Source organism: Macrotis lagotis, chromosome 8 (genome assembly GCF_037893015.1).
Source record: "Macrotis lagotis isolate mMagLag1 chromosome 8, bilby.v1.9.chrom.fasta, whole genome shotgun sequence".
Taxonomy (NCBI): Eukaryota; Metazoa; Chordata; class Mammalia; order Peramelemorphia; family Peramelidae; genus Macrotis; species Macrotis lagotis.
Genome location: NC_133665.1, coordinates 97,025,413 through 97,050,265, shown reverse-complemented (window position 1 = coordinate 97,050,265; position 24,853 = coordinate 97,025,413). Strand labels below are relative to the sequence as shown.

The 24,853-nt window shown below is 43.4% G+C and overlaps 1 protein-coding gene and 1 long non-coding RNA gene across 5 annotated transcripts in view; one reads left to right on the top strand and one right to left on the bottom strand.

The window, feature by feature from the left end:
* Nucleotides 1-9,181, bottom strand: part of LOC141495853 (uncharacterized) — a 111,942-nt gene extending 102,761 nt beyond the window's left edge. For 2 of the 3 annotated variants that reach the window (XR_012470878.1, XR_012470879.1), the window contains exon 1: nt 9,103-9,181. This is a non-coding gene — a long non-coding RNA (uncharacterized LOC141495853). Of the gene's footprint in view, nt 1-1,394; nt 4,487-9,102 lie in introns of those variants that run through there. The other variant, XR_012470880.1, reaches the window with a different exon arrangement.
* Nucleotides 8,155-24,853, top strand: part of PLXNB1 (plexin B1) — a 71,363-nt gene continuing 54,664 nt past the window's right edge. The window contains exons 1-2 of one of the 2 annotated variants that reach the window (XM_074197624.1): nt 8,155-8,209; nt 24,783-24,843. Coding sequence is in view for 1 of the 2 variants with exons in the window: in XM_074197623.1 (XP_074053724.1) it covers nt 24,766-24,843 (78 nt within the window). In the remaining variant the exon portion in view is untranslated. Of the gene's footprint in view, nt 8,210-11,056; nt 24,844-24,853 lie in introns of those variants that run through there. The other variant, XM_074197623.1, reaches the window with a different exon arrangement.

Genomic DNA, 24,853 nt, shown 5'->3' with positions numbered 1-24,853 from the left:
TACCCAAATTCTTAAAAATATTTGCTATATTTGAGGTCATTAGAGAAATTTTGAGGAAAAGGAACAAGGACTAGGAGGAAGATTCTAAATAGAAAAATGATTCTTTCAAACCAAGAGACTGAACTGAGGAGTTGTAGGGGTTTAAAGAATATGAACAAAAGAAAACATCCTTTGGATAGAAGATTGATGATAGGTGGTAGTATGCTCCTAATATTTGCAGGAGACAAAGGTGGGAGGGATTACCTACCCTAGTGAATGAAAATGTCAGGACAAGTCTGTCAATTGAACATTGGACCAAATCTAATGAGATGAAATTCAATAGAGATCAATATACAGTATTATCCTTGGGTACAAAGCATCAACTTCACAACTTAAATATGGGGGAGATGGAAGGCAGCAGTCATTTTGAGAAGAATCTGGTGGTTTTAGTGGACTGAAAGCTCACTATGAATAAGTGGTATTGATGTAGCAACTTAAAAAAAAGCCAATGCAATCTTGGGCTGCATTAGGAGGGGCACAGCTTCCAGAACGGGGGTGGGGGGTGGGGGGGTGGGTAACAAGTCTACTAATAATGCTTTGTCAGATCTCATTTGCAGTGATGTGTTCAACTCTGGGCTCTACAGTTGAAGGACATTAATAAACTAGAGAGTGTTCAGATGAGGTGATGGTGAAGGATCCTGAGGTCATTGTTCATGAAAATTAGTTGAAATAATCTGGCATATTGAACCTGGAGAAAAGAAGTCCCTGGAGGAGCATAATAATCATGGTCAAGTATTTGAAGTGCTGTCATATCTAAAAGGAGGGATTAAGTTCATAGACAAACTATGAATAATTTAGCCTTGATATGAGGTAAAACTTGCTAAGAATTAGAATTGTTCAAAAATGTAATGCATTGTCTCCAAAGGTGGTATCCCTCACTCTTGAAGGCTTTAGGTAGAGGCTGGATGATATTCCTTTGTATATGATATTTGTCCTTCATTTGCAAAGGTCATGATTTCCAAGAGATGATCCCATGTTGTGTGAATTGGATTTGAATAGGAGGTGATACCAGCCTGACTTTCTCCTCCAGAGTGGGCCAAATATGAATCAGGACAAGCCTGGATATAAAACAATTAGGATTAAGTTATTTGCCCAAGGTCACCCAGCTAGTAAGTGTCTGAAGCCACATTTGAACTCAGGTCCTCCTGAGGCCAGGACTCAACACTGAATCGTCCACCTGCCTCCCTTTGTATTTAGGTTCTAATAAAATAGTAACACCTACTATTTTTATATGGCACCATGCTAAGTGCTTTGAAAACCTCATCTTTTTTGATCCTTAAAAGCAACCCTCAGAAATAGTATTATTGTCCCTATTTTACAGTTTAGGAAACAAAAGCAGAAGTTAAGTGACTTACCTAAGGTCACATAGTGTCTGAGGCAGGATTTGAACTTGGTCTTCCCCACTCTAGGTTCAGTATTCTAATCATTGCATTATCCATTACCTATAGAGTGATGGTCTCTGAAGTACCTTCCACCTCTCAAATTCTTGATTTGGTGATACAATTGATTGGAAATTTAATGACATTCAATTATTATAGAATTTGCTTACATGATGTGCTAGGTGAAAAAAGCATTACGATAAAGATCTGGAGTCAGAAAGATCCATTGATTTCATATCCTGCTTCTTGTACCATACTTTGGTTGTGACATTGAACAAGTCACCTCCCCTTTCAGTGCCCCCAAACAAATTGCTGCAGAGGAACCCATCTACATTCATTGACTTATTTTTCCAATTTTATATAGAGATAATTTTCAACATTCATTTTTGTCAAGTTTTTCCCCTTCAACCCTTCCCTTTCCCATTTAAGGATAACTAGTAATCTGATATAGGTTATGTATGTACAATCGTGTTACTCATATTTCCATATTGGTCACTCAGTATAAGAAGAAATGGAAAGCAAAAGAAATGGAAAAACTAGGAGAAGGGAAAAACAAAAAAACAATTAAATAAGGTGAAAATAGTATGCTTTGATCTGCATTCAGATCTATATAGTTCTTTCTCTAAATGTGGATGACATTTTCCATCACAGGGAACCTATCTACATTAATGGAAGTTTTTCACCAAAAATTTACTTTGAAGATGCTAGATAATAGGTTCTAGGGACAAGATAACAAAAAGCAAAGTCCCTGCCCTCAAGCAGTTTACATTTTATGGGGGGTGGTGGTAATGATAGGTACCCAGATAAGTAAACGTGAATTGTACAAAGTAATTTCTGCCACTGTGTTAGGGAGAACTTTTAACTGAAGATGAGAACAGAACTGAACTTTGAATGTGGTTAGGGAATCCTCAAGGTAGAAGTAAGTTCATAGAACATGCCAGTCAATCTAGTCAATAAACATTTATTGAGCTCTTACTATATCCCGGGCATGATGCTGAAGATACAAAAAAGAGGCAAAAGACAGTTTCTGCTGTTTTTAGAGCTCATAATCTGGTGGGGGAGACAAGAGAGTACATACATACCAACTATATACAGGATAAATAGAAAATGATTGAGAGGGAAGGCACTAGAATTAAGAGAGTCAGGAAAAGATTTCCAGGAATGGGGGGTAGATTTTTCAAATGCACAGAGGTTGAATGGAATATTATTTATGTGCATCACAGGATCATAGATTTAGACCTGGAAAGGCCTTTAGAGTTCCCTTAGTTCAGTTTGGCTGAATTGGAAATTTTCTGAGAGAAAGAAGCATCAAATTAATCTAGAAAGATAGGTTGGATCCAGGAGGTGAAAGGTTTTATTTAAATACCAAGTAGTTTTTATTTTGCCCTTGATGCAAGGGGTACCCACTAAAGCTTTTTTTTTTTAAGGTTTTTGCAAGGCAATGGGGTTAAATGGCTTGCCCGAGGCCACACGGCTACCTAGCCGCCCCCCCACTAAAGCTTCTTGAAGAAAGGTGTGGTAAAATAGTGAAAAATGAGTGGAGGGGTAGATAGGTGGCGCAGTGGATAAAGCATTGGCCCTGGAGTCAGGAGTACCTGGGTTCAAATCCGGTCTCAGACACTTAATAATTACCTAGCCGTGTGGCCTTGGGCAAGCTACTTAATCTCATTTGCCTTGCAAAAACTTTAAAAAAAAAATGAATGGAGAGCTACATTTAGTTAGGAGGTGATGGTTGGAGTCCAGGTATGCTTTACATTTTTGTATTTGTTCATGGGCTTCAGTGAGCCATTCAGAGCTTATATATTTTCTCTGATGTGTGAACTAAAGGCTATCCCATACCCAAAATTCATTATTATACACTAAATGCCTGACCAACAATAAGAAACAAGACTAAAGGACTTTGCTATCTACTTTTAGGGAAACCTCAACATGAGCCATACCATGATTATATTGTAAGATTTTTCCTAGAGAGCTCTGGGTAGAAGCAATAAGCTAAAGAGAGAAAATGACCTTCATGGTGTCAGGTCCCATCCATGTGAGATCAGAGTCCTTGGGATTGTGGGTCATGGACAACAAATACAGAGTGGCTTCCATTAATTGGGGGAAATGAAGCTAGGCTTATTTTGTGAATGTGGAACAGGATTTCTTTTTAACTCAATAGAGGATATGCAGTACCACGCAAGGATGTGAATATATTCTATTATGTATGATATATTACCCCCCTCACACGCTACCAAACTGGTTGACATTTCATCTCTTGCCTTTGTGCTTTTTTTCATAGGTTCCTTCCTCACTCTCACCTCTTGAAACTCTTCAAGGAAGATATCTGTACCCTTGTACCTCCAATACTGACTGGCACATGGAAGACATTTAAGAAATAATGATTATCAGTTTGGTAGCTGTGTGGCAGATTAGAAGATTAAGGCAGGGAAGCCATTTAAAAGGGAAACAGTGATAAAGGCTTGAACTAGGGTATTGAGAGAAGGGAATGAATGCTAGAGATGTGGAGTAGCAATGGTATGGGACAAGAAGAAAAGTGAAAAGCTGAGATAGTTGTGAATCTGAATGACAGAATCCCGAGATTCAAAAATAACTTGTATCCTAGCAAGTGGTACACAGTGGGAGCTTAATAAATGTTTATTGACTGACAACCGGGAACTTGGGAATGGCCAATGTGATCGATGAATCTGTCAGTCTCTGACAGGGCTGGGATCCCAGGAAGCAGGCATTGGTTAGATTAAGGGACAAAGACTAAGGTCTTTCACCTCCAAATGAGATTCATTCCAGAGCATCACAGTGCAGTGAAGCATGGAGATTGGTTGTTAGAATGGCCGATGCCCACACATGCCTTCCCTCTTTTCTAGGATGGAGAATAGCAGTGCTTTTTGGTTTCCTGAAGCCAGACTTTTAGTCTTTTGCCCACCTCTGGGCAGAAGGGCCCAGGGAAATTCATTAGGCCAGTGCAAACTAAAGGGGAGGAGGAGGGGCTGTGATATAGGAACAGCCCAGACCCCCAGCTGCCTGACACCTGAGGTCCTACCCAGCTTTGCCTGGTAGGCGGGGTTTAAGAGAAAAGACACCATTGAGTTGTTTGGAGGAGCTGGGGTGAGGGTTGGCTCTGAGGAGCATGGGCGGTGCCAACCCAGCAGGGAGAGTTGGAGAAGGGTGGGGCAGGCCAGCTTTGAAGGTAAATCCCTGTTCTTGCTGGGAAGGGGCCCAAACAGGGGCAGAGTGTGTTCCTGGGGCCTGCCTCTCTAGCTCCCCTTGCCTGGACAACATGTACACCTCCCTTGGCAGCTGAGTCTTCACTCCCCTCCCAACATTAATGAATGCCTATGCTCTTTCCACATCCCCTTTACTCCCCCTACCTCAACTATCCTATTCATTCTCCCCCCCCTTCCCCCATTCATTCCCCATAAGGCAGCATGAGTTAGTGGAAAGATCTTGGACTTGAAGTTGGAGGACCTGATTTCAAATGCTAGCTTTGTCCCTGTTTACCTTGGGAAAATAAACTCTCTAGGGGCTATTTCCTCACTTGAGAACTAGATGATTTAAGCCCTCTTCCAATACTAACCCTATTATCTTATGATCCTTCCCTGTGCTGTCCCCAAACTACTTCCTCTCATAGAGTCATTTTTGGTCCTCCCTCAACTCTAAAATGAAGAATTCACAGACTCCAGAAAATTCTAGATATTGGCAAAAACCTTTCAGTGAGGATGGTGAGAAAATAGGAAAGACAGGATTATAGATATATAGCTGGAATCGACCTAAATGGAGAATGGGACTTTTCAACTTGTCTCTTCACTGATTCTTCATCTATTTCTTAGCCCCTTAATGAATCCATCACAAAGATTTATTCTTGGTTCTCTTCTCTACATTCAGTTACTCAGCATCTTTGTTAACTCTCATGGTTACAAAGATTGATTTTATGATCGGCCCTCAAATCTCTAGCACTGATTCTTATGAGCTCTGGGCTTACATCTCCAACTGTCTATGGGGTATATGACACCTACAATTGAAGCTCTATGTCTTAATCCTTTAAACCTCTTTCTGACTTTTCTTTGCCTGGTACTTTACAATTCATCTTTTTTTTTTTTTTGCAAGGCAGTGGGGCTAAGTGACTTGCCCAAGGTCACTGGATTTGAATCTGGATTTGAACTCAGGTCCTCCTGATTCCAATGCTTGTTGCTCTATCCACTATGGCACCTAGTTGCCCCTACAGTTCACCTCTTGTCCCATGTCTGAAAAATATAAGATTATCTAGGAGTCTTCCCATATCCAAAAGTTTAGCAAATTTTATTTCTTTCATTTCCACATCTTTACCCTTCTGTCCCAAATGACTCCACTATAGCACAAATTCTCATTATCTAACCCTCTCCTCTCCCCAAACTCTTTCAAGAGTTTAACAAGCAGGTCTTTGCCTCTCCAGCCCTTCACACCACCGACAGATTGATTTTTCTATTTAAATAAATATTGACTTATATTACTTCTTGCTCAGAAAATTTTGGTTACTTATTACTCTTGGTTTGACATTCAAGGCTTTCACATGTGATACCACTCTTCCCTTTCCATCTCACCCTTTTATGTTCTCTGAGCTCCAGTCAAATTACAAATGCTGTCCTTCAACTCAAATGTTACATTTCCAGGAAGATTTCCTTGACTTCCTATCATCACCCAGTTGGTAGCAATCCCAGATAGATTTCACATATTCCTTATGTTATTTGGCTTTGTGTGATTGTGTCATAGCTCCCATCTCCTATTAAATAGGGAACTGTGAGCGCATGGACTGTGACTTATTTAAAGTAAATGTTTTCTTTCCCAGAGCTTAATCCAATGCTTTCCCAGGGCTTAATGTTTAATTGTAGGAGAGAGGGAGGGAAACTTCAGGGGGAGGAGGAAGTGGGGGGGAAGGGAGGAGAGGAGTAAGGCAGTGGTAGAGAAAAATAGCCGAGAAGGAAGGGCAACCCCGGGTCGGACCACGTCAATCCCCCATTCAAAAACCTTCAATGCTTCCCTATTGCCTTTTTGATAAAATGCAGACTCCTCAGCCTGGCATTTGAAGCCATCCACTAACTTGGCTTCCACCTACATTTCCAAATAATGCACCTTACTCTCTTCCAAATGAGGAAAATTGGTTTTCTTGTTCCAGGAACTGGTTTATAGCCTATCTCTTTTCTTTATTCATGGGTTTATACTCAGGAAGGGTCTTTCAAGATCCAGCTCAGCTCCTCATGCCGAGAGGCGACTGGTCCAAAGTCCACCCGGGAGAGCCCGATTTTGAGCTGTGGTCTTCGGAGCTCACAAACATGACCACTCGGCTCCGTTTGCACCGGCTGTCTGCCCCCCCCCCCAACTCCATGTATTCCTCCCTCCACTTCATAGGACCCCAAACTTTATGTCAGGGTTCAGGTGTTCTGGCCACTCCCAACTCCCTTAGTGGGGCTTACTTGGTATTTACTAATATGTCCACGTGTGAGTAGCCCCCCGGAGAAGGGGAACAATCCTTAAGGATGCCTCTCTCTCTTTTCTCTCTTTTTTTCTTTCTTTTTTCTCTTCTCGCTCCCTTTCTGTCTCGCTTTTTCTTTGTTTTCTCTCTTTTCTCTCTCCTTTTCTATCTTTCTGTCGCTTTTTCTTTTTCTTTCTCGCCTTTTTCTTGTCCTTTTTCTTTTCTTGCTTTCTATCTCTCTTTTCTTTTCTTTTGTCTTTCCTTTTTCTATCTCTTTTTTCTTTCTTTCTCGCTTTTTTCTTTCTTTGCTTTCTATGTCTCTTCCTTTCTTTTCTCTTTCTCGCTTTTTCTCTTTTTGCTCTCTCTCTTTTCCTTTCTTTTCTCTTTCTCTCTCTTTTCTGTTTCTTTTTCCTCTTTTCTCTCTGCCCCTCTGTCTCTGCCTGTGCCCTGCTTCTCTGCCGGGGCTTTGGCGGCGAGGGCGCAGGGCGGGCGGGAGGGGAGGGGAGGCCGGGCAGGTGAAGGGGAAGGTGCGGCCGGCGGCCCTCTCTCTCTCCCCCTCTCCCTCTCTTCTCCCCCGGCCGGCCGGGGAGGGGACTCGGGCGGGGGGCGGGGGGCGGGGGCGGCTCCGTCTGCTCGGGGCCCGCCGGGGTCCGGAGGGAGGGAGGGAGGGGGCAGGCGCAGGGCCCGGGGGAGGCCGCGGCTTTGTCTCCATTGTTTCCCGGAGGTGAATGCGCCGGGGCCGCGGGGGATGGGCGGGCGCAGTCTTCCGCCCCTCGGTCTCCGGGTAACAGCTGGGGCTGCGGCGGACCCACCTCCGGGGGCGGGGGCGGGGGAGGCCCGCGCGGCCCGGGGGGCTCGGCTCTGCCCAGCGCGGCGGGCGCGGCGCCACCAGGCTCGGCTCGGTCCCGCCAGGCTCGGCTCGGCTCGGTCCCCGCCAGGCTCGGCTCGGCTCGGTCCCGCCAGGCTCGGCTCGGCTCGGACCCGCCAGGCTTGGTCCAGCCAGGCTCGGCTCTGCCCAGCGCGGCGCGGCGCCACTAGGCTCGGCTCGGACCCGCCAGGCTCGGCTCGGCTCGGTCCCGCCAGGCTCGGCTCGGACCCGCCAGGCTCGGCTCGGCTCGGACCCGCCAGGCTCGGCTCGGTCCCGCCAGGCTCGGCTCGGACCCGCCAGGCTCGGCTCGGACCCGCCAGGCTCGGCTCGGTCCCCGCCAGGCTCGGCTCGGACCCGCCAGGCTCGGCTCGGACCCGCCAGGCTCGGCTCGGACCCGCCAGGCTCGGCTCGGTCCCGCCAGGCTCGGCTCGGTCCCGCGCGGCCCCCCGCGCTCTCTCCCCGCGGCCGGCCCCAATGGTGAGTCCGTGCGTGTGTGTGGGGGGCGGCGGGGCACCCCAGTCCCCCCGGAGCGGGGAGCCGGCGCCCACAGGAGGACTCCGGGGGCCGCCCTGGGCTCTCTGCGACGCCGATCCCCCACCTGCGAGGGGGGAGCGCTTGGGTTGGGCGGGGGTCGCTTCCTTGGGGGGGGGGTCTTGGACCGAACTTGTGCGGTGGAAGAAAACTTCAGGGTGGTTTTGATTGGGAGAGGCGGGAGGCGGGCTCGACTCCCCCGGACCCGAGCTGAGTGCCCCCTCCCTCCGCCGGGCAGCCCCTCCTCTCCCCACCTCCATCCTCCCGGGCCAGCTGCCTTGCCCTCGCGGGGACCAGGACCTCCTGGATTCTGGGGGGCGGGGTGCCTGTCCTGAAGAACCGAGGTCTGCCGCACCTCGGGGGTGGGATGTGCGGGAGAGGAGATTCGGGGCTCCTGCCCCCACCTAGGTCCACTTCCCACCGCACTACATGCCACCTCCCCCCGATCCCCGGGGCCCCTGAATTTGGAGTCCCGACGTTCCTGCAGAACCCCCTAGATTGAGGTTCCATTTCCCATGCACACACCTGGCTTGGACACTCCTCTAACGTGGACATCCCCAACGCGATCGCCTCCCTCCCCTTCAGTGCACACTCTCGGGACGGTGACATTCTCCCACCCCACTACATGCCACCTCCCCCCGACCCCCAGGGCGCCTGAATTTGGAGTCCCCCACCTTCCTGCAGAACCCCCCAGATTGAGGTTCCATTTCCCATGCACACACTTGGCTTGGACACTCCTCTAACGTGGATCTCCTCAACGCGATCGCCTCCCCACGCCTCCCTCCCCTGCAGCCAGCCGACGGGCCCGTGTCGCCCAGGCAGACCACCAGAGCACATACCCGGGATGCTGACCCTCTCTCTCCGTTCCTCCCCACGCATAAGCCGAATTGCGACCTCGCGCTTCCAAGCCCTCTAACCGTTCCGCCCAAAATGTAACCCCCCCACAACCTGCTGTTAATGAATAACTGGCCAGTTCAGAGCCGGGGGAGGAAGCAGTTTCTCCCGTCATTCCAGTGAAAGTTACTTTCTCTTGGTTATGGCACCCGGGGAATCAGCCAGGTGGCGGGCATCTCCTTGGGTACAGCCCGGGGTACCTGGAAGGGCAGGCACCTTCAGGGTCTGGACCTCTGAGGAAGAGGAAGGGGAATATCATTGCTTCGGGAGGAAGCCTCACTGCATTCCCATCTCAGCCTTTCGCCTCTTGTCTCCTGGGAATGGGGAGGAAGGCGGCCAACTCTAGGACCCCCGGGGTTATCTGGGGGGCCACAGCTCTTGGGCATCTCGCTCTCTGGTGGGTGAAGAAATCTTCCTCCCCCTAGTGGATCAAATAGGTCTATGGAAGAAGTGGGGGACCTTGGAGTGGCATAATCGGGTGCCAAATGGACACCAGTGCCCGATGGCATTGTCAAAGGAGGAATTTTCCAGTTGGCATGTTGGGGAGGAGGGATGGATCCAGCTGGAATGTGTTAGACTCTGAATATTGGGGTACAGTGCACAAGTAGAACTCAGACCAATTAGGAGGCATTATGGACTTTGAAGAAAGTTTGGGGAGACTGAAGGCTCCCATGTATGTACAGATCCCACGAACAGTCTCTAGATCGTGGTCACTAATTAGTAAAACTTTCTCAATGAAGCCACCCAGATTTTCCACTTGATGGTTGCTCTTCTTTTCCTGTCTCTCTCCTTAACCCCCGTGTTGTTCTCTCTCCTCTGTTACTATACATGGCCCATCCCACGCACTTAAATATCTTTTCATTCTCATTCATTCTTCCTGGAACTTCTCCATATTATTTTCCTTGACTTTCAGTCTTCAGTTTCTATCTCCAGCACCATCTCCATGACTTTTTTGCCTGTCTGTTTTTTTGTCCATGGTGGGGAGAGGTATATAGGGTAAGCAAGCCTGAGTCCTGGGGTGGTGGGGAGCTGATGATAGAGAACAGAACAAGAGCTGTCTGTCCTTCTCTCTAGCCCCCTTCCCCCCTTGAGTCACTCCATCCAAACAGACAGCTCCCAGGAATCCCTTGGGGAGGGGAAAAGAGAAATGATTGGCTCTCCATATTCAGAAGAAGAAAGGAGGGAGGAACATAGATGATGGGGGCAGCTTTGGCCCTGCCCTACCCAGGACCCCTTTTGCTCCCTATATCCCTTGACCCTCTGCCCCCTCCTCTCTCTCCCAGTGCTCCTGAGCGAGAGAAGTAACATTTCAGATCCTTCAGTTCCCACTGAGGCACAGGACCCAAGTTATTTGAGGATGCTTCTGCCTGTTCCTTGAAGTGGTCACCTATGTTAGTTGGCATCCTCAAACATTTCTGTTGGCAGGGTGATTATCTTGTGTGTGTGTGTTGTGTTATTATGGTTTATGTGGGCATCTGCCTCTACTCTGTCCAATAAATACACTCAGTATCTGCTCCAGATGCCTGTGATATCTATTTGATCAGCTTTCTTGAGTTCTCATCTGCTTCCTGCTTGGGGAGGGAGAAAGGAGGGAGGGAAGAGAGTGGAATGGGAGACCACAGGGTAGGAGGAGAGAGAGGAAAAGAGCAGCTGAATTAGAGGGGGATGGAAATCTCAGTCCAGGGGATTCTATGACTTTAGGTTCATCTAATACTCTTCCCCAGGTTCTGGCCCCATTCACTAGTCGGAGAACCAACTGTAACAGTCTTGGAGAAAAGCCCCATCCACGCCTTCTGTTAGGGAACTTGAGCTTGAGCTTGCCTGTTCCCAGGTCTGTGCTCTAGGCATATCCCCTGCAGACTGTAGGGTGGGAGGGTGGGACTCTACCAAGATCTCTCTCCGAAGGCTCCTGTCCTCCCAAGACTGCAGTAGAGGCTGTCGGAATCCGATGCTGTGGCGAAAAGAAAGTTAGAAGCAAGCACCACAGCCATAGTTCCTTTCAAACTAGGAACTTTAGATCTCTAGCTCCAATCTGGTGGCTTGCAGTGGTTTCTGGGGCCTGTGGGATCCTCAGAGAGAAGTCATCCCTTCTTTGCCTTTTCTCCAGACTGGATCTGAAAATGACCCAAGTCAGTGGCATGGGAAGCAGGAAATTCCCTTATTCTCCCACACGGGGATATATGGGGTAGAGGGAAGGCTGCAGGCAGCCCCTACTCACCCTTTTCCAACCCCTCTACTCGCCATCCTCCCTTCTCAGTTCTCACCCTCACATCCTCTCTTCCATGCCACTCATTCTCCCCCCCCCCACCTTCATCCTTCCCCCCCACCCGCCTGGGGCGGATAAACAAAGGCAGTGTTGTTCCCGCTCCCACAGAGCTGCCCTGTTCTCTCCACACTAAAAATGGAAACCCCCGAGCTATTTTGGGAGCAGTGCCCAGGCCGGGCTGTGGCCTACTGCCTCCCCATTCCCACCCAGCTTGGTCCCCACCCCCTCTTTCCCAGCTTCTTCCTTCTGGGGCCTAGGCTCTAGGGTCCAGCTCTGAGCTCCTCCCCTCTGGCCCCTTCTGTGTACTGACCATTCCCTGCAGGGTTGTTCTCTCACTTGATTGGGTCAGGGGGTAGGGAGGATTGGTTAATGGGGTGCAGACTTGAGTGCCAGGGTCAACACTGCCTCCTGATTGTTCCTAATACGGTCTGGGGGTCTCAGGAGCTATGCCTTCCTGCTTTTCCTCATATGGGAGGTAGCAATGTCTGAGTATACAGAAGAGATGTTCTAAACAGACCTCCCCAGGACACTAAAAAACCTCTCTAGCTTGATTCTTGCTATCTAAGGTAGACCGACTCCCTAGCCCACTAACAACATCCAGGAGAGGCTCCCCAACCTCAAGCTCAGTCTTTCCCAGCCAGACAGAACAGAAGGAAGCTTGAAGACCAAGAAGATTCGAGTTCTATCCCCTGCTCAGGTTTCTAATGATCTCTCTCATCCCCTACTCCTTCCCTTCCCAGCTCCCCAAGTGCTGCAACACCCTCTCCCCACTCAATTCCTCAATATTTTAGACACAACCTCATTGAGACTTCCTCCGAGATTAATAACCTGGAGTCTGTAACCTTGTTTGAAAACTGTTTTAATAACTTTATTTCAATATAATTGGTTTCTTCCATATCTCATTTTATATACTTAAAAAAATTGTTGTGAGAAAGATTCCATCAGGCTGCTAAACGGGTCTATGTCACAAATAAGAACTCTTTTCTATAGATAATCCTGTGCAGAAAGCCCTATTAGACATAAAGATGTGTCCTTTAGGAGTGATTAGTCTAGTTGAGACAACTGGAGATCAGAACCAGACAGGAAACACTCTCCTCACCTACTACTCATATTTCTATACGTGTATGACCTCTGCTACTTTTGACCCTTCTCTGGTTCCCCCATTCTATTTCCACCAGCCTGGTTTCACTTTCCTGCAGACCCGAATCATACCACGGGCTGCTATTTTAATATTTCACTATTACAGAGCACACACACACGCGCGCACGCGCACACACACACACACACACACACACACACACACACACACACACACACACCTTGACGTCTTGAACCTATTAATCCTTGTCACTGGGGTAACCCCAACAATCTCTTTTCTCTGCTGCTTTTAGGCTGAGCAGTGGTGATCAAATTAAGCTAATTTTACCTACTACAAATTGATGTTTTATAACCCCAGCTGGGTCCTTGTTGCTATTTGATAAACAATTCAACAAACATTTTAAGTGCCTTCTAGATGCTAATGATACAGAGAAAAAAACCAAAAAGAATTTATATTCTTCTGGGAGAAACAATGTGTTTATAGATGACTTAGCATAAGATACATACAAAAGAAAGACTAAATTTTTTTTGGGGGGGAGGGAGAAGATAGTAACAGCTGAAAGAATCAAGAAAGATTTTTTTGTAGGAAGTACTGAACCTTTAGAAGGAGTTTAAGAGGTGAGGGTGAGAAAAAATGAGCATTCCAATCATGAGAAACAGCCTGTTCATAGGCAAGGAGGGGCAAGATGGAATGTCCTGAAGGAGGGACAATTTGAATAGAAGGTAGTGTATATGGGTGGGGGGAGTAATGTGTAATTAGCCTAGAAAGCATAGGCTGGAGTCAACTTTTGAAGGGCTTTGAAGTTTCTACTTTATCTAAAAGACAGTGGGGAACCACTAAAACTTCTTGAGCAAAGGAGGACATGGATAGACCTGTGTTTTAGGAATATCAATTTTACAGCTGTGTGGAAGATGAATTGGAGAGAGGAGACATTGAATGTAGAAAGACCAGTTGGGAGACTTGGAATATTCTTCCTATAAGACAGGTGATGAGTTTCTGAACTAGTGTGGATGTGACTTGAATGGAGTGAAGGGGGATAGATGCAATTAGTGTCGAAGAGAATGAATCAAGATAGCCTTGTTACTGATTGTTGCTGATTGGGGGGGAGGTAGGAGGTGGAGGTTGGAATGAGAAGAAAAAAATCAAGAGTGGCTACATTGCTGCCTTTGCTTTTGGACAGGTTCACCCCCATGCCAAGAATGCCCTTTGTCATCATCTCCCTCCATCTCTTAGTTTCCTTCAAGCAAGGATCTGCTCAAGGGGCTCTTCAAGAGGTCTTTCCAGTTTCTCCTCAGATGTTAAGGGATCTCCCAAATAGCTGTATATACACATACATGTACACATGCATGTATGTATATGTATAGATGTGTGCACACACATGTATGTATTGTATTACATGTATGCAAATATACTCATACATGTGTTTATCTTCCTAATGATCTTATATATGTATATACATGTAATATTATAGAATATATGCATATATATGTAATATATAGGTATGTCCTATGTTTATTCATCTAAGAATAAGTATTTCCCTAGTTGAATGGGTATGGATAATATCACTTTTATGTCTGTATATTTTGAGTTTATTTTTTTATTTTTTTATTTTTAGCAAGGCAAATGGGGTTAAGTGGCTTGCCCAAGGCCACACAGCTAGGTAATTATTAAGTGTCTGAGGCCAGATTTGAACTCAGGTACTCCTGACTCCAGAGCCAGTGCTCTGTCCACTGTGCCACCTAGCCACCCTACTATATTTTGAGTTTAACACATGATAGGCACTTTCTTGATTGAATGGTCACTTCTAGATTGTGACCCTGGATGAGTAAAATACTGGTGGTGCCCTTGAGAGAAATGAGGAACTTTTAGAGGAAAGGAGAATTTAGGGGGAAAGATAATTAGCTTTGTTTTGGATATATTGAGTTTGAGATGATATCCAGCCAACAGCTGGAGATTTGGGAATGGACTTTAGATTCCAGATACAGCCTTGATATGTAGTCATTGGCTTAGAGCTATTAGTTGAACCCATGGGAGCTGATGAGATCACCAAGTGCAAGGAGAATATATAGAGAAAAGAGAGGAAGACTCAGGGAAAGAGCCTTGGGCTCTATACCAGGACTGGATGTGGGTGATGATCCCACAAAGGAGACTTAAGAGAAGCATTAGTCAGACAGGTAAGAAGAAAAAAATCCCTACAGAGAAGTCATAAAATACCAGGAAGGAAGCAGTGTCCAGAAAGAGGGGGGTGTTGAATAGCATAAAAGACTGTAGAGAGGTCAAAATAATAAAGGCAGGGCAGTTAGGTGGCACAGTGGATAGAGCATGACATGTATTTTTTAACATCACTTCTCTGCTAGAGCAAGTCACTTTAACCCCATTGTTTTAAATAGATAAAATTTTTATAAAAAAATCACTTCTCTGGAGTCAAGCTTGGTAATAATAGTTATAAAGTATACATTTTTTTTGTTCTTTCCAAATACATTACTCCAGTTATCATGCGTATAATTTTTTTACTTTTGTTTCTTTCATTCTGCATCAATTCATATAGAAGAGAGTAATTTTAACTGAATGGTGAAGTCAGAAGCCAGATTAAAAAGGATTGAGATGTGAGTGGCAGATGAGATAGTGGAGACAATAAATTTAGATTTTTCCTAAAAAATTTGACTGTGAAAGGGTAAAGAGATATAGAACAGTGAAGTTTTGGGAAGTGGAGACAATAAATATAGACAATTTCCCCCCCAAGAATTTGGCTGTGAAACGGTGAAGAGATCTAGAAAAGTGAAGTTTTGGGGGTATTGAGCATGTTTATAGGTAGTAGGGGAAGAACTAGTGAATAGGGAGAGATTGAAAATTAGGGAGAGAGGGGAGATGTTTGATGGGATGGGATCAAGGGCAGAAGTAGAAAAGCTAGAGTTGAGCAAAGAGAAAGACAACTTTTTTCTTTTTTGAGGATGAGCAACAGAGAAATGAAGGATTGTGCCTACCATGATTTATTAATAACCTACCATGTGGCAGAAATCATCCTAAGCATTAGAGATAAAAAGAAGGAAAAAAGAGTTTCTGCTTTCAAGGAACTCATAAACTAATTGGGGAGACAACATGAAAATAGCTCCATACAAATGATATATCTATGCAGATATCTTGTTTGTACAGATGGATAGTCTGTCCCTCTCCCCCTGCCATATATCATCTATATCTATATATACTTTAAATGATACTCAAAGGAAGCCAAGAGGTAAAGAAGAGGAAGGATAGAATCCTAGTCATGGAAGAAGACTGGAAAAAATAGAAAGGCCTTTAAAACCAAACAGGATTTTAGATTTGATTCTGGATATAATAGGGTGTCCCTCGAGTTTACATTACTATATTGAATGATGAAGTATAGAACTGAATTTCAGAGGGAGCCCAATTTTTCCAGTCAAGTATGATGCACAGTACTGAGAGGTTTGGAATAGAGATGTTAAACTCCCTTCCCCTCAAACCCCCAGTAGAACTGAAATCAAATTAAAATGTAATTGGGAAAGGTTTAGACAAACAAATAAAACTATAATGCAATATAGAGGATGTTAATTTGTGATTTTCTAAACTTGTCACTGTTGTTTTACAACACACATGGAACTATGTCAAAAAGTGAAAAAGTTTGTCATGAAACTGAGGGTCCAGTTGAGATTATTTAACATAAATTAGCGATGGACTGAGTCAGCTCAATAATATGATTGACTTCATCATTCAACAGCACATAAGTAGGAATAGAAAAGGTGGATTAGTAGTAAGTCAGAGTAGGGATATGAAAAGGGATGAGGGGGTACCCATAGGACAAGGGGATGAGGGAGTCAAGGCTAGAGGTAAGAGTGCAAAATTAAGTTTGTTAACTATAAATTTTGGGTTGTTTTTTTTTGGCAAGGCAGTGGGGTTAAGTGACTTGCCCAAGGCCACACAGCTAGGCAATTAGAAAGTGTCTGAGGCTGGATTTGAATTCGGGTACTCCTGACTCCAGGGCCGGTGCTCTATCTACTGTGCCACCTAGCCACCCTGTTAACTTTAGATTTTGAAGGGAGACAAGTGAAGGCAGAGGAGAGGAAATGACCTGGGAGAGCAGGGAGTGGTGAAATAGCTGAAGGTTCTGATGAGGACAGACTATGGGTGAAGGGTGAGACATAGGGAAATATGTTTATGCTCAGATAATTTCAGGACTATGCATAGTGGAAGTGATGAAGGAAGAATGAAGGGGCAATTCAATGGTCGTAGGGGGTTGAACTGGGAAGCGAGAATAACAGAAAGGACAGCAGTGTGTAAATTGAAGTTGCCAACTGTAAAAGCAGGGATTGGGGTGGAAAGAAGACTGAATCAGGTACTCTTCTTGAGGAAGAAGGGACAATGATCTGGGATCCATTACAGAACATCTGCTAGGATCTGAGTAGAGAGACAAATTTGGAAGTGGTAAAACTCAAAGGAGATATTACTAATGATGACAGAGGGATGGGGAGGGGACCAAACTGGAAGTGACAACGAGAACTGAGAACTCTGCTTAGTAATCTTTGGGTCAGGAGTGAAACAACATATACATACTACTGGACACATTAGCCAGGGTTGCAGTGTCTTTGGGAGGAGCAAGATTTCCATGATTGCAGGAGGATAGGAGTATGAGGGGAAGAATTATATTAAGAAGGGAAGGGGAGGGTGGATTAGGGAGGGATAGGAATAACATGTTTACATAAAAGGGAGCAGAAAGAGCATGTTTTTGTCTAGGTAGTGTATGACTAAATCATGGGGAACCATAGGGCAAGAAATGTCTGTTTCTTTCCCAGCAGCTTTTGAGTATCATTCCCTGAATGTGTGTGGGGGGGTAGAAATTGAAGATGTAGGCTAGAGCTTAGTGGTTAAAGCCTGAAGGAACCCGAGACTGGGAATTAGCTGGTAGTGAGTCAGCACTGAATATACTCACCTTTTCAACCATCAAATGGGGGTAGTTTTGCCTCATGACCAACTTCAATATTTAATTAACTTATGATCTTTTAGGTGGGTGGTGTATATGAAGATGAATTAGAGGGGCAGGGGAGAGGAAGAGCAGGTAGAAAAAAGTTCGAACCTTCTACTCTTGATGCCCTATCTCATTTCTTTAGTGATGGTTCCAAAACATTTCTTCTCTATTCACCTTCCTTATCCCCTTTATAGAAAGTGGTTTCTCATTAGGATTGTATCCCCATTCCCATTTCATCCTACCACTTAGAATCTTGCTCTTGTAGCTATTCCTTCTTCAATAGCTGTCCTTCAGTTTCTTTCCTATCTCCTTCCTGTCTCCTTCTTCTCTTTTTCCTTTTTTTTTTTTTTTTTGGCTTTTAAAAGTTCAATGGAGTTATGTGTACAGGGTCACACAACTAGGTAATTATTAAATGTCTGAGACTGGATTTGAACTCAGATCCTCCTGACTCCAGAGCCAGTGCTCTATCCACTGTGTCATCTTGCTGCTCACTATCTTCTCAGTTCTTTTTTGAAAAATCTTTCCTTTGTTACTTCTACCATTCAGTGCCCTATCTCTCCCTGTTCACTATCAAATTTTTAAAAAAATGTGCTTAATGTTCACCTTTTCTTCCTTAGCCCCTTGCAGTTTGGTTTCTACCCCTACTACACTACTGAAATTGCCTCTCTAAAGTCACTAATGACTTCCAGTGTCTAAATCAAATAGTCTTTTCTCTGCTATCGTTAACCATACCATCCTACTGGATACTCTTCTTTGACTTTAAAGACTTCTAAATCTCCAGCATGATAATCTCTTTAATCTCTTTGTTTTCTTCACTGGGCTCTTATCTCATCTTAATTTCTTAGATTTTGTCCTGGATCATCTTTTTTCGTATTCTTTCCACGGGTCATGTCATTCATTTCTACAGTTTCAACTAATATTTCTATGCACAAGAATATATCTACAAACCACTCTTTAAGACAAAACCAAAGGAGAGTAATTAAATGTTTAAGGTTGGGCACTGCTTGTGTAATAAAACTGACAATACTACTAAATTAATTTCTGGACTCAGTGTCATACCAATCAGACTACCAAAGGATTACTTTATTGAAGTAAACACAATTAAGACAAAAGGAGGAACAAAAGGTCAAGAATTTCAAGGGAAATAATCTTAAAAAGTGGGAAGGAAGGAGACCTAGCAGTTCCAGACCTCAAAGTAAATTACAGAGCAGCAAATCAACAAAATGATTTTGTGGTAGTTAAAAAATAGGTTTTTGGGTTTTTTTTTGCAAAGCAATGGGTTAAGTGGGTAGTTAAAAAATAGAATGTTGATCGTTGGAACAGATTAGGTATACGAGATCAGAAACAACTGAACACAGCAGTATAAATCCCAAGAATACAAACTGCTAGGGTAAGAATTCACTCTTTGACAAAAACTGCTGAAAAAAATTGGAAAGTATTGTGGGAGAAATTAGGCTTCTATATGATACTATATTCTTTAAGTTTTAAATGATGTATAAAATCTATATATGAGTCATATAATAAATTAGAGGAGAATGAAAGAGATGCTTTTCACAACTGTGGTTAAGTTAGAATTGACCAAACAAAGGAGAGCAAGGATGAAAAATCATAAACTGTAGGGTTTTTGTTTATATACAATTGAAAAATTTTTATACAGATAAAAATAGTGCAGTTAGAATTAGAAGGGAAGCAATTAACTGGAAAATATTTGTAGCAAATTTCTCTGGTAAAGGTTGATATCCAGTTTATTTAGGGAATTAGTATAAATACATAAAACAAAAGTCATTCTTTAATAAATTGGTCAAAGGATTTTGAGCAAGTAATTCTTTTTTTAAAAATTTTTTTTCAGGTTTTTGAAAGGCAATGAGGTTAAGTGGTTTCCCCAAGGCCACACAGCTGGATAATTATTAAGTGTCTGAGGCTGGATTTAGACTCAGGTACTCCTGACTCCAGGGCCAGTGCTCTATCCACTGCACCACCTAGCCACCCCACAATTAATTCTTAAAGGAAGAACTCTAAGCTATCAGTAATCATATGTAAAAATGCTTCAAATTACAACAAGGGAATTGCAAATTAAGATAGCTCTGAATTTCCATCTGTCAGATGTGACCATCTGATTGGGAATGATTACCAAAAAGGAAAATGGCAATTGTTAGATGGACTTTTGTAAGAGCTGTCAATTGGTATAATCATTCTGAAAAGTAATTTGGAACAATATCCCAAAAGTTACTAAATTGTTTATATTCTTTCCTAGTGATACTACTTCTTGTTGCTGTTTATCTGTTTCTTTCTGATTCTTTTTTTTTAGATTTTTTTTTTTTTGCAAGGTAATGGGGTTAAAGTGGCTTGCCCAAGACCACACAGCTAGGTAATTATTAAGTGTCTGAGGCTGAATTTGAACTTAGGTACTCCTGACTCCAAGGCTGGTGCTCTGTCTACTGCGCCACCTAACCATCCCAAGAAATCATATCTTTAAGGAAGAAAAATAAATTATGAGATAGCAAAATTATATTAATAAGACAACTTTTTTTGGTAATTTGAAGGTAATAGTCTTTGGTTTTTGTTCAAACTCTGCAATTCTTTCTCTGGACACAGATAGTATTCTTCATTGCAGATAGCCCCAAATTGTCCCTAGTTGTTACACTGATGGAATGAGCAAGTCCATCAAGGTTGATCATCACCCCCATGTTGCTGTTAGGGTATACAGTGTTTTTCTGGTTCTGCTCATCTCACTCAGCATCAGTTCATGCAAATCCTTCCAGGCTTCCCTGAATTCCCATCCCTCCTGGTTTTTAATAGAACAATAGTGTTCCATGACATACATATACCACAGTTTAAGCCATTCCCCAGTTGAAGGACATTCATTTAATTTCCAATTCTTTGCCATCACAAACAGGGCTGCTGTAAATATCTATCTGACTCTTAAAAGTGTGAGAAGGAACAACTCAATTGCACTTGATGGGATATGAATTGTGAGAGGGAGCAACTATCTGCTTGAATGATCAAGCCATTCACAGAAATTGTGAAAACAAAAGGAGGAACAAGTTTAGAGTGAAAGATAATAAGCTTGGTTTAGGACATGGCAAGTTAGAGGTTCATGTCATATTTTCTAGTTGAAGTTATCACATAGGAAACCCCATTTGGGGTTTTCTTGGCAAAGATACTGCAGTGGTTTGCCATTTCCTTCTTCATAAGCTGAGGCAAACAGAGTTAAGACACTTGCAGAGGGTCACCCAGCTAGTTAAGTGTTTGAAGTCAGATTTGAACTCAAAAGATGAGTCTTTCTTACTCCAGGTCTGGTACTGTATCCATTTTACCATTTGGTTGTCCAGTGATATTAGTACTAGCTGTAAATATCAAAGAGACCAAAGACAGAGGGAAAGAATAATTATGAACAAAAATATTAATAATGATGCTCTGTTGGCAGCATAAAATTGGAAATAAAGTGGGAAATGACTGAATGAATTATGGCATATTACTGTGCTGTGAGGGTTGAAAAAGATGGATTCAGAGAAACCATGGGAGATTTGTCTGAACTGATACAGAATGAAGTAAGCAAAATTAGGAGAACTATTTATAAAATGAGCACAATATAATAAAGGAAGCTAAATTTACTTTGTTCACTGAACCAGTCTCTAAAAGATTGATCATAAAGTGTGCTTTCTTCTTTTTTTGTGAGAGATTGTAGATTTCGAATAAGACATACATGTTTCAGACCATTGCAACATAAATTTGTTTTTCTTGACTGTATTTGTTATTAGGGAGGTATTTATATGTAGGGCAGAGTTGTGATAGTGATGCTAAAAAAGAGTGTCAGTGAGACAAAGATGCCAAGGAGAGAATATGAGGCAGTTAAGAAAGGGACACAAACAAGTAGGACATTGTTGTTACTACTATGTTATTTTTTTTTTTTTGCATAGTAATAAGGTTGAGTGACTTGCCCAAGGTCACAACTAGATAGTTATTAAATGTCTGAAGCTGCACTTGAACTTAGGTCCTCCTGACTCCAGGGTTGGTGTTCTATTCATTGTGCTACCTAGCTGCCCCCTTTTTCATCATTTCTTATAGCAGAGTAGTATTTGGTTTACATATCATTTATTTGGTTTACTTATCATAATTTGTTTAGCTATTACTCATTTGATTGGCATCCCCTTAATTTCCAGGTCTTTGCCAGCACAAAAAGAGAGTTGCCATAACATGTGGATCCTTTCCCCCTTTCTTTGATCTCTTTGGGGATAAAGGCCAAGGAATGGTATTTGAAATAGTCTTCTAAGGTCCCTTCTTCACTTCTTCCTGTGACCTCCAATCCATCCTTTTTACCATGATCAGTATGTCTTTCCTTTGGAATAGATCTGGTCATTGAATCCAATTCAATAAATGTTTCTTAAGTGCCTACTGTTTGTCAAGTTATATAATGTCTTTCTGTTGCTCAAAAATCTTCAATGACCCTTTGGTGCTGGCCAAATAAATCACAAGATCTTTGCCTAACATCCTACAACCTAGAGGCACACACTTTTCCTAGATCTCTCTCATATAGTTCTTCATTCAACATATTCTTTACTCCATTTTGACCAACTGTGGTAATCTCTTTCTTTCAAGCATACCCTCTACTTTTTTTACCTTTATACCTTTGTTTAAACCATTCCCTATATTTAGAATGTCTTCTCTCACCCCCAATTTTTACCTAATTTTTTTTTTTACTCAATCTTCAAAGCCAAACTCAGATGCCATATATTTGAAACTTTCTTTGTTGCTTGTTGGCAATGAACTCCCCCCCTGGGGCATTGCATACCTGAGAGGAATTGTGGCGTAATGCAAAGGAGGGGATGATTTAGGAGTCACAGAGGCCTGGGCCTGAATCTTGCCTATCACACTTACTAATTGTGTGACATAGACTCAGTTCAAGTTTTTTAACCTCTCAAAATTATAGTTAATTCATCTCTAAAATGGGGATAATAGTATTGTAATATTTACCTACCAGGAGGTTCAAAGAAGAAAATGGGTGTAGAGCATTTAGCAAATTTTGAAGTATTTTATTAATCTCATACTAATTAACTAATTAATCAATTACTGTTTTAAAATACTGTTATTTTTTGTTTACATATTACCTTCATTTATCTTATTCTTCTCCTTTGCCCTAACCCAGAGAAGCATCTTTAGAACAAAGAATTAAAAGTAGAACAAAGCAGTTAAACAGAACTAACTGTCACTTTAGTCAAGACTGTCAGTGTTCTAGTCCCATAGACCCCCATTCATGCAAAGAATGGAGCAAGGTAAATTCTTATATCTTTTCTTAGAGACTTGACTTGGTCTTTATAATTACACAGTGTTAAGTTTTGTTGTTGATGCTGTTTTCTAATAGGATTTTTTTCTTTTCACTTTGCATCACTTCATATAATTTTTCCCAGTTTTTTTTCTGAAACCACCCTACTTGTCATTTAATTTTCTTTCTTTTTTTGGGGGGGCAAGGCAATGGGGTTAAGTGACTTGCCCAAGGTCACACAACTAGGTAATCATTATGTGTCTGAGTCCAGATTTGAACTCAGGTCCTCCTGACTCCAGGACCAGTGCTCTTGGCACCACCTAGCTGCCTCTCCTTGTCATTTCTTATAGCACAATATATTCCATCACAATCAATATGCCACAACTTGTTCGGCCATTCCCTCGGGATCCTTTATTGGCAGAGAAGTCACTCTTAACCTCTTCATAAAATATAGGATTCAGGAATGCAGGAACTTTATATTTCAATTAAGGTCTCTCCGCATGATAGTTTTTCAATAAATGTTTGTTGAATGAATAGAAGGGTTAGAAGGGTTCAATCTTTTAAAGCAGTAAACATTCCAAGGAGAATATCTAAGTGGGTGGTGGATGGGAAGACCAGTATGGTGAGAGAAGTGGTGAGAGATCAAGCGAGGACAGCCTGTTGAAGCTGTGAAAATCATGTAGAAGTTAGGTCTGATATGATGGGTAACAGGGAGCGGATGAAGGCATTTGAGTTCGAGATATAACAAAGCAGTGCTTGCGGAAGATTAGTGAAACCATCATTTGCGGATTGGATCGGAGGAATTAGAAAACTGGAGAGAATGGAGGCTAGTTCAAAGCTGGAAGGTCACTGCCATTGTTGTCAGTGTTCTACAGTGTGATGCTGTCTAATAGCTCACCGGGGACTTGAAAGCTGAGGGCGTACACTCTCCCCTGATTGCCTGGGGCTAGCATCCCTAGCCCCTCACTAGCCACCTGGTTCCCAGACTCCTCTATGATGATCTGTTTGAATTCTTGGCTTTCCCTTCTTATAACCTGCCAAAAATGATAGAACCATTTTCTGGCTGTCTTCTCTGTTGGACTTAGTTTTCCCCTCTCCCTACCCAAGAGCTTGTACCACAGACTTTGACCTGCTAGACCTGAAATTCTTAACCATGGCTTCATAATATGAACTTGGATGGGAAAAAAGATTACATCTTTATTTTCTTTTTTTTAATTTATTTTTATTAAAGATATTATTTGAGTTTTACAATTTTCCCCCAATCTTGCTTCCCCCCCCCCCCAAAGCACTCTGTCAGTCTTTACTTTGTTTCCATGTTGTACCTTGATCCAAATTGGGTGTGATGAGAGAGAAATCATATCCTTAAAGAGGAGAAGAGTACATCTTTATTTTCACTAACATCTAACTGAAAATTAACATTTCCTGCAACTTTACAAAAACATTATTCTGAGAAGGGCTTCATCCTGGTCAAGGGTCCAGGACCCAGAAAAGAATTAGGACCCATACTGGATTAAAACCTGCCTCCTCTCTATTTTTGATTGCTTAGGCTTTCTCCCCCCGCCCCGTACCCCAAATTTCTGTTACTAGGGCTGTGAATATATTTCCTTTGGGGACATGGAGGAGGGTACAGGGAAATGGGGGACTGTGTAATTCCATGGTTCTCTTGCCTGGTAGGTGTGGGGAGAGGGGAGGCAGTCCTGGAGTCCTGGGAGGGAGCAGTAGGCTATTCTGGAATGCAAGTACCCTGCTCCCCTCCCTCCCTCCTCCCCCCACCTCACTGGAATGTGTGTAATGGCAGTCCTCCAAGCTAACTTCACTGCCTCTCAGCCCTTGGTGGGGACAGCGAGGGGAAAAACCTGACCACAGCCTTCTGTGAACCTAATGACCTTCTTAGGGGTGGGGTGGCCCTGCTCGCTCCCTCCCATGTGCGGTGTTGGGATGACCTTCAAGCGTCTTCCCCATCCTTGCTGACACTGGCAGGGAGCTTTTCAGAATCATCATGTCCTCTTTCTTCAGCCCAGGTGACCTGATCCATACTGGCCATGCTGCTGTTTGCTCGCTTTGCCTGCTGTACCAGGTAAGTGCAG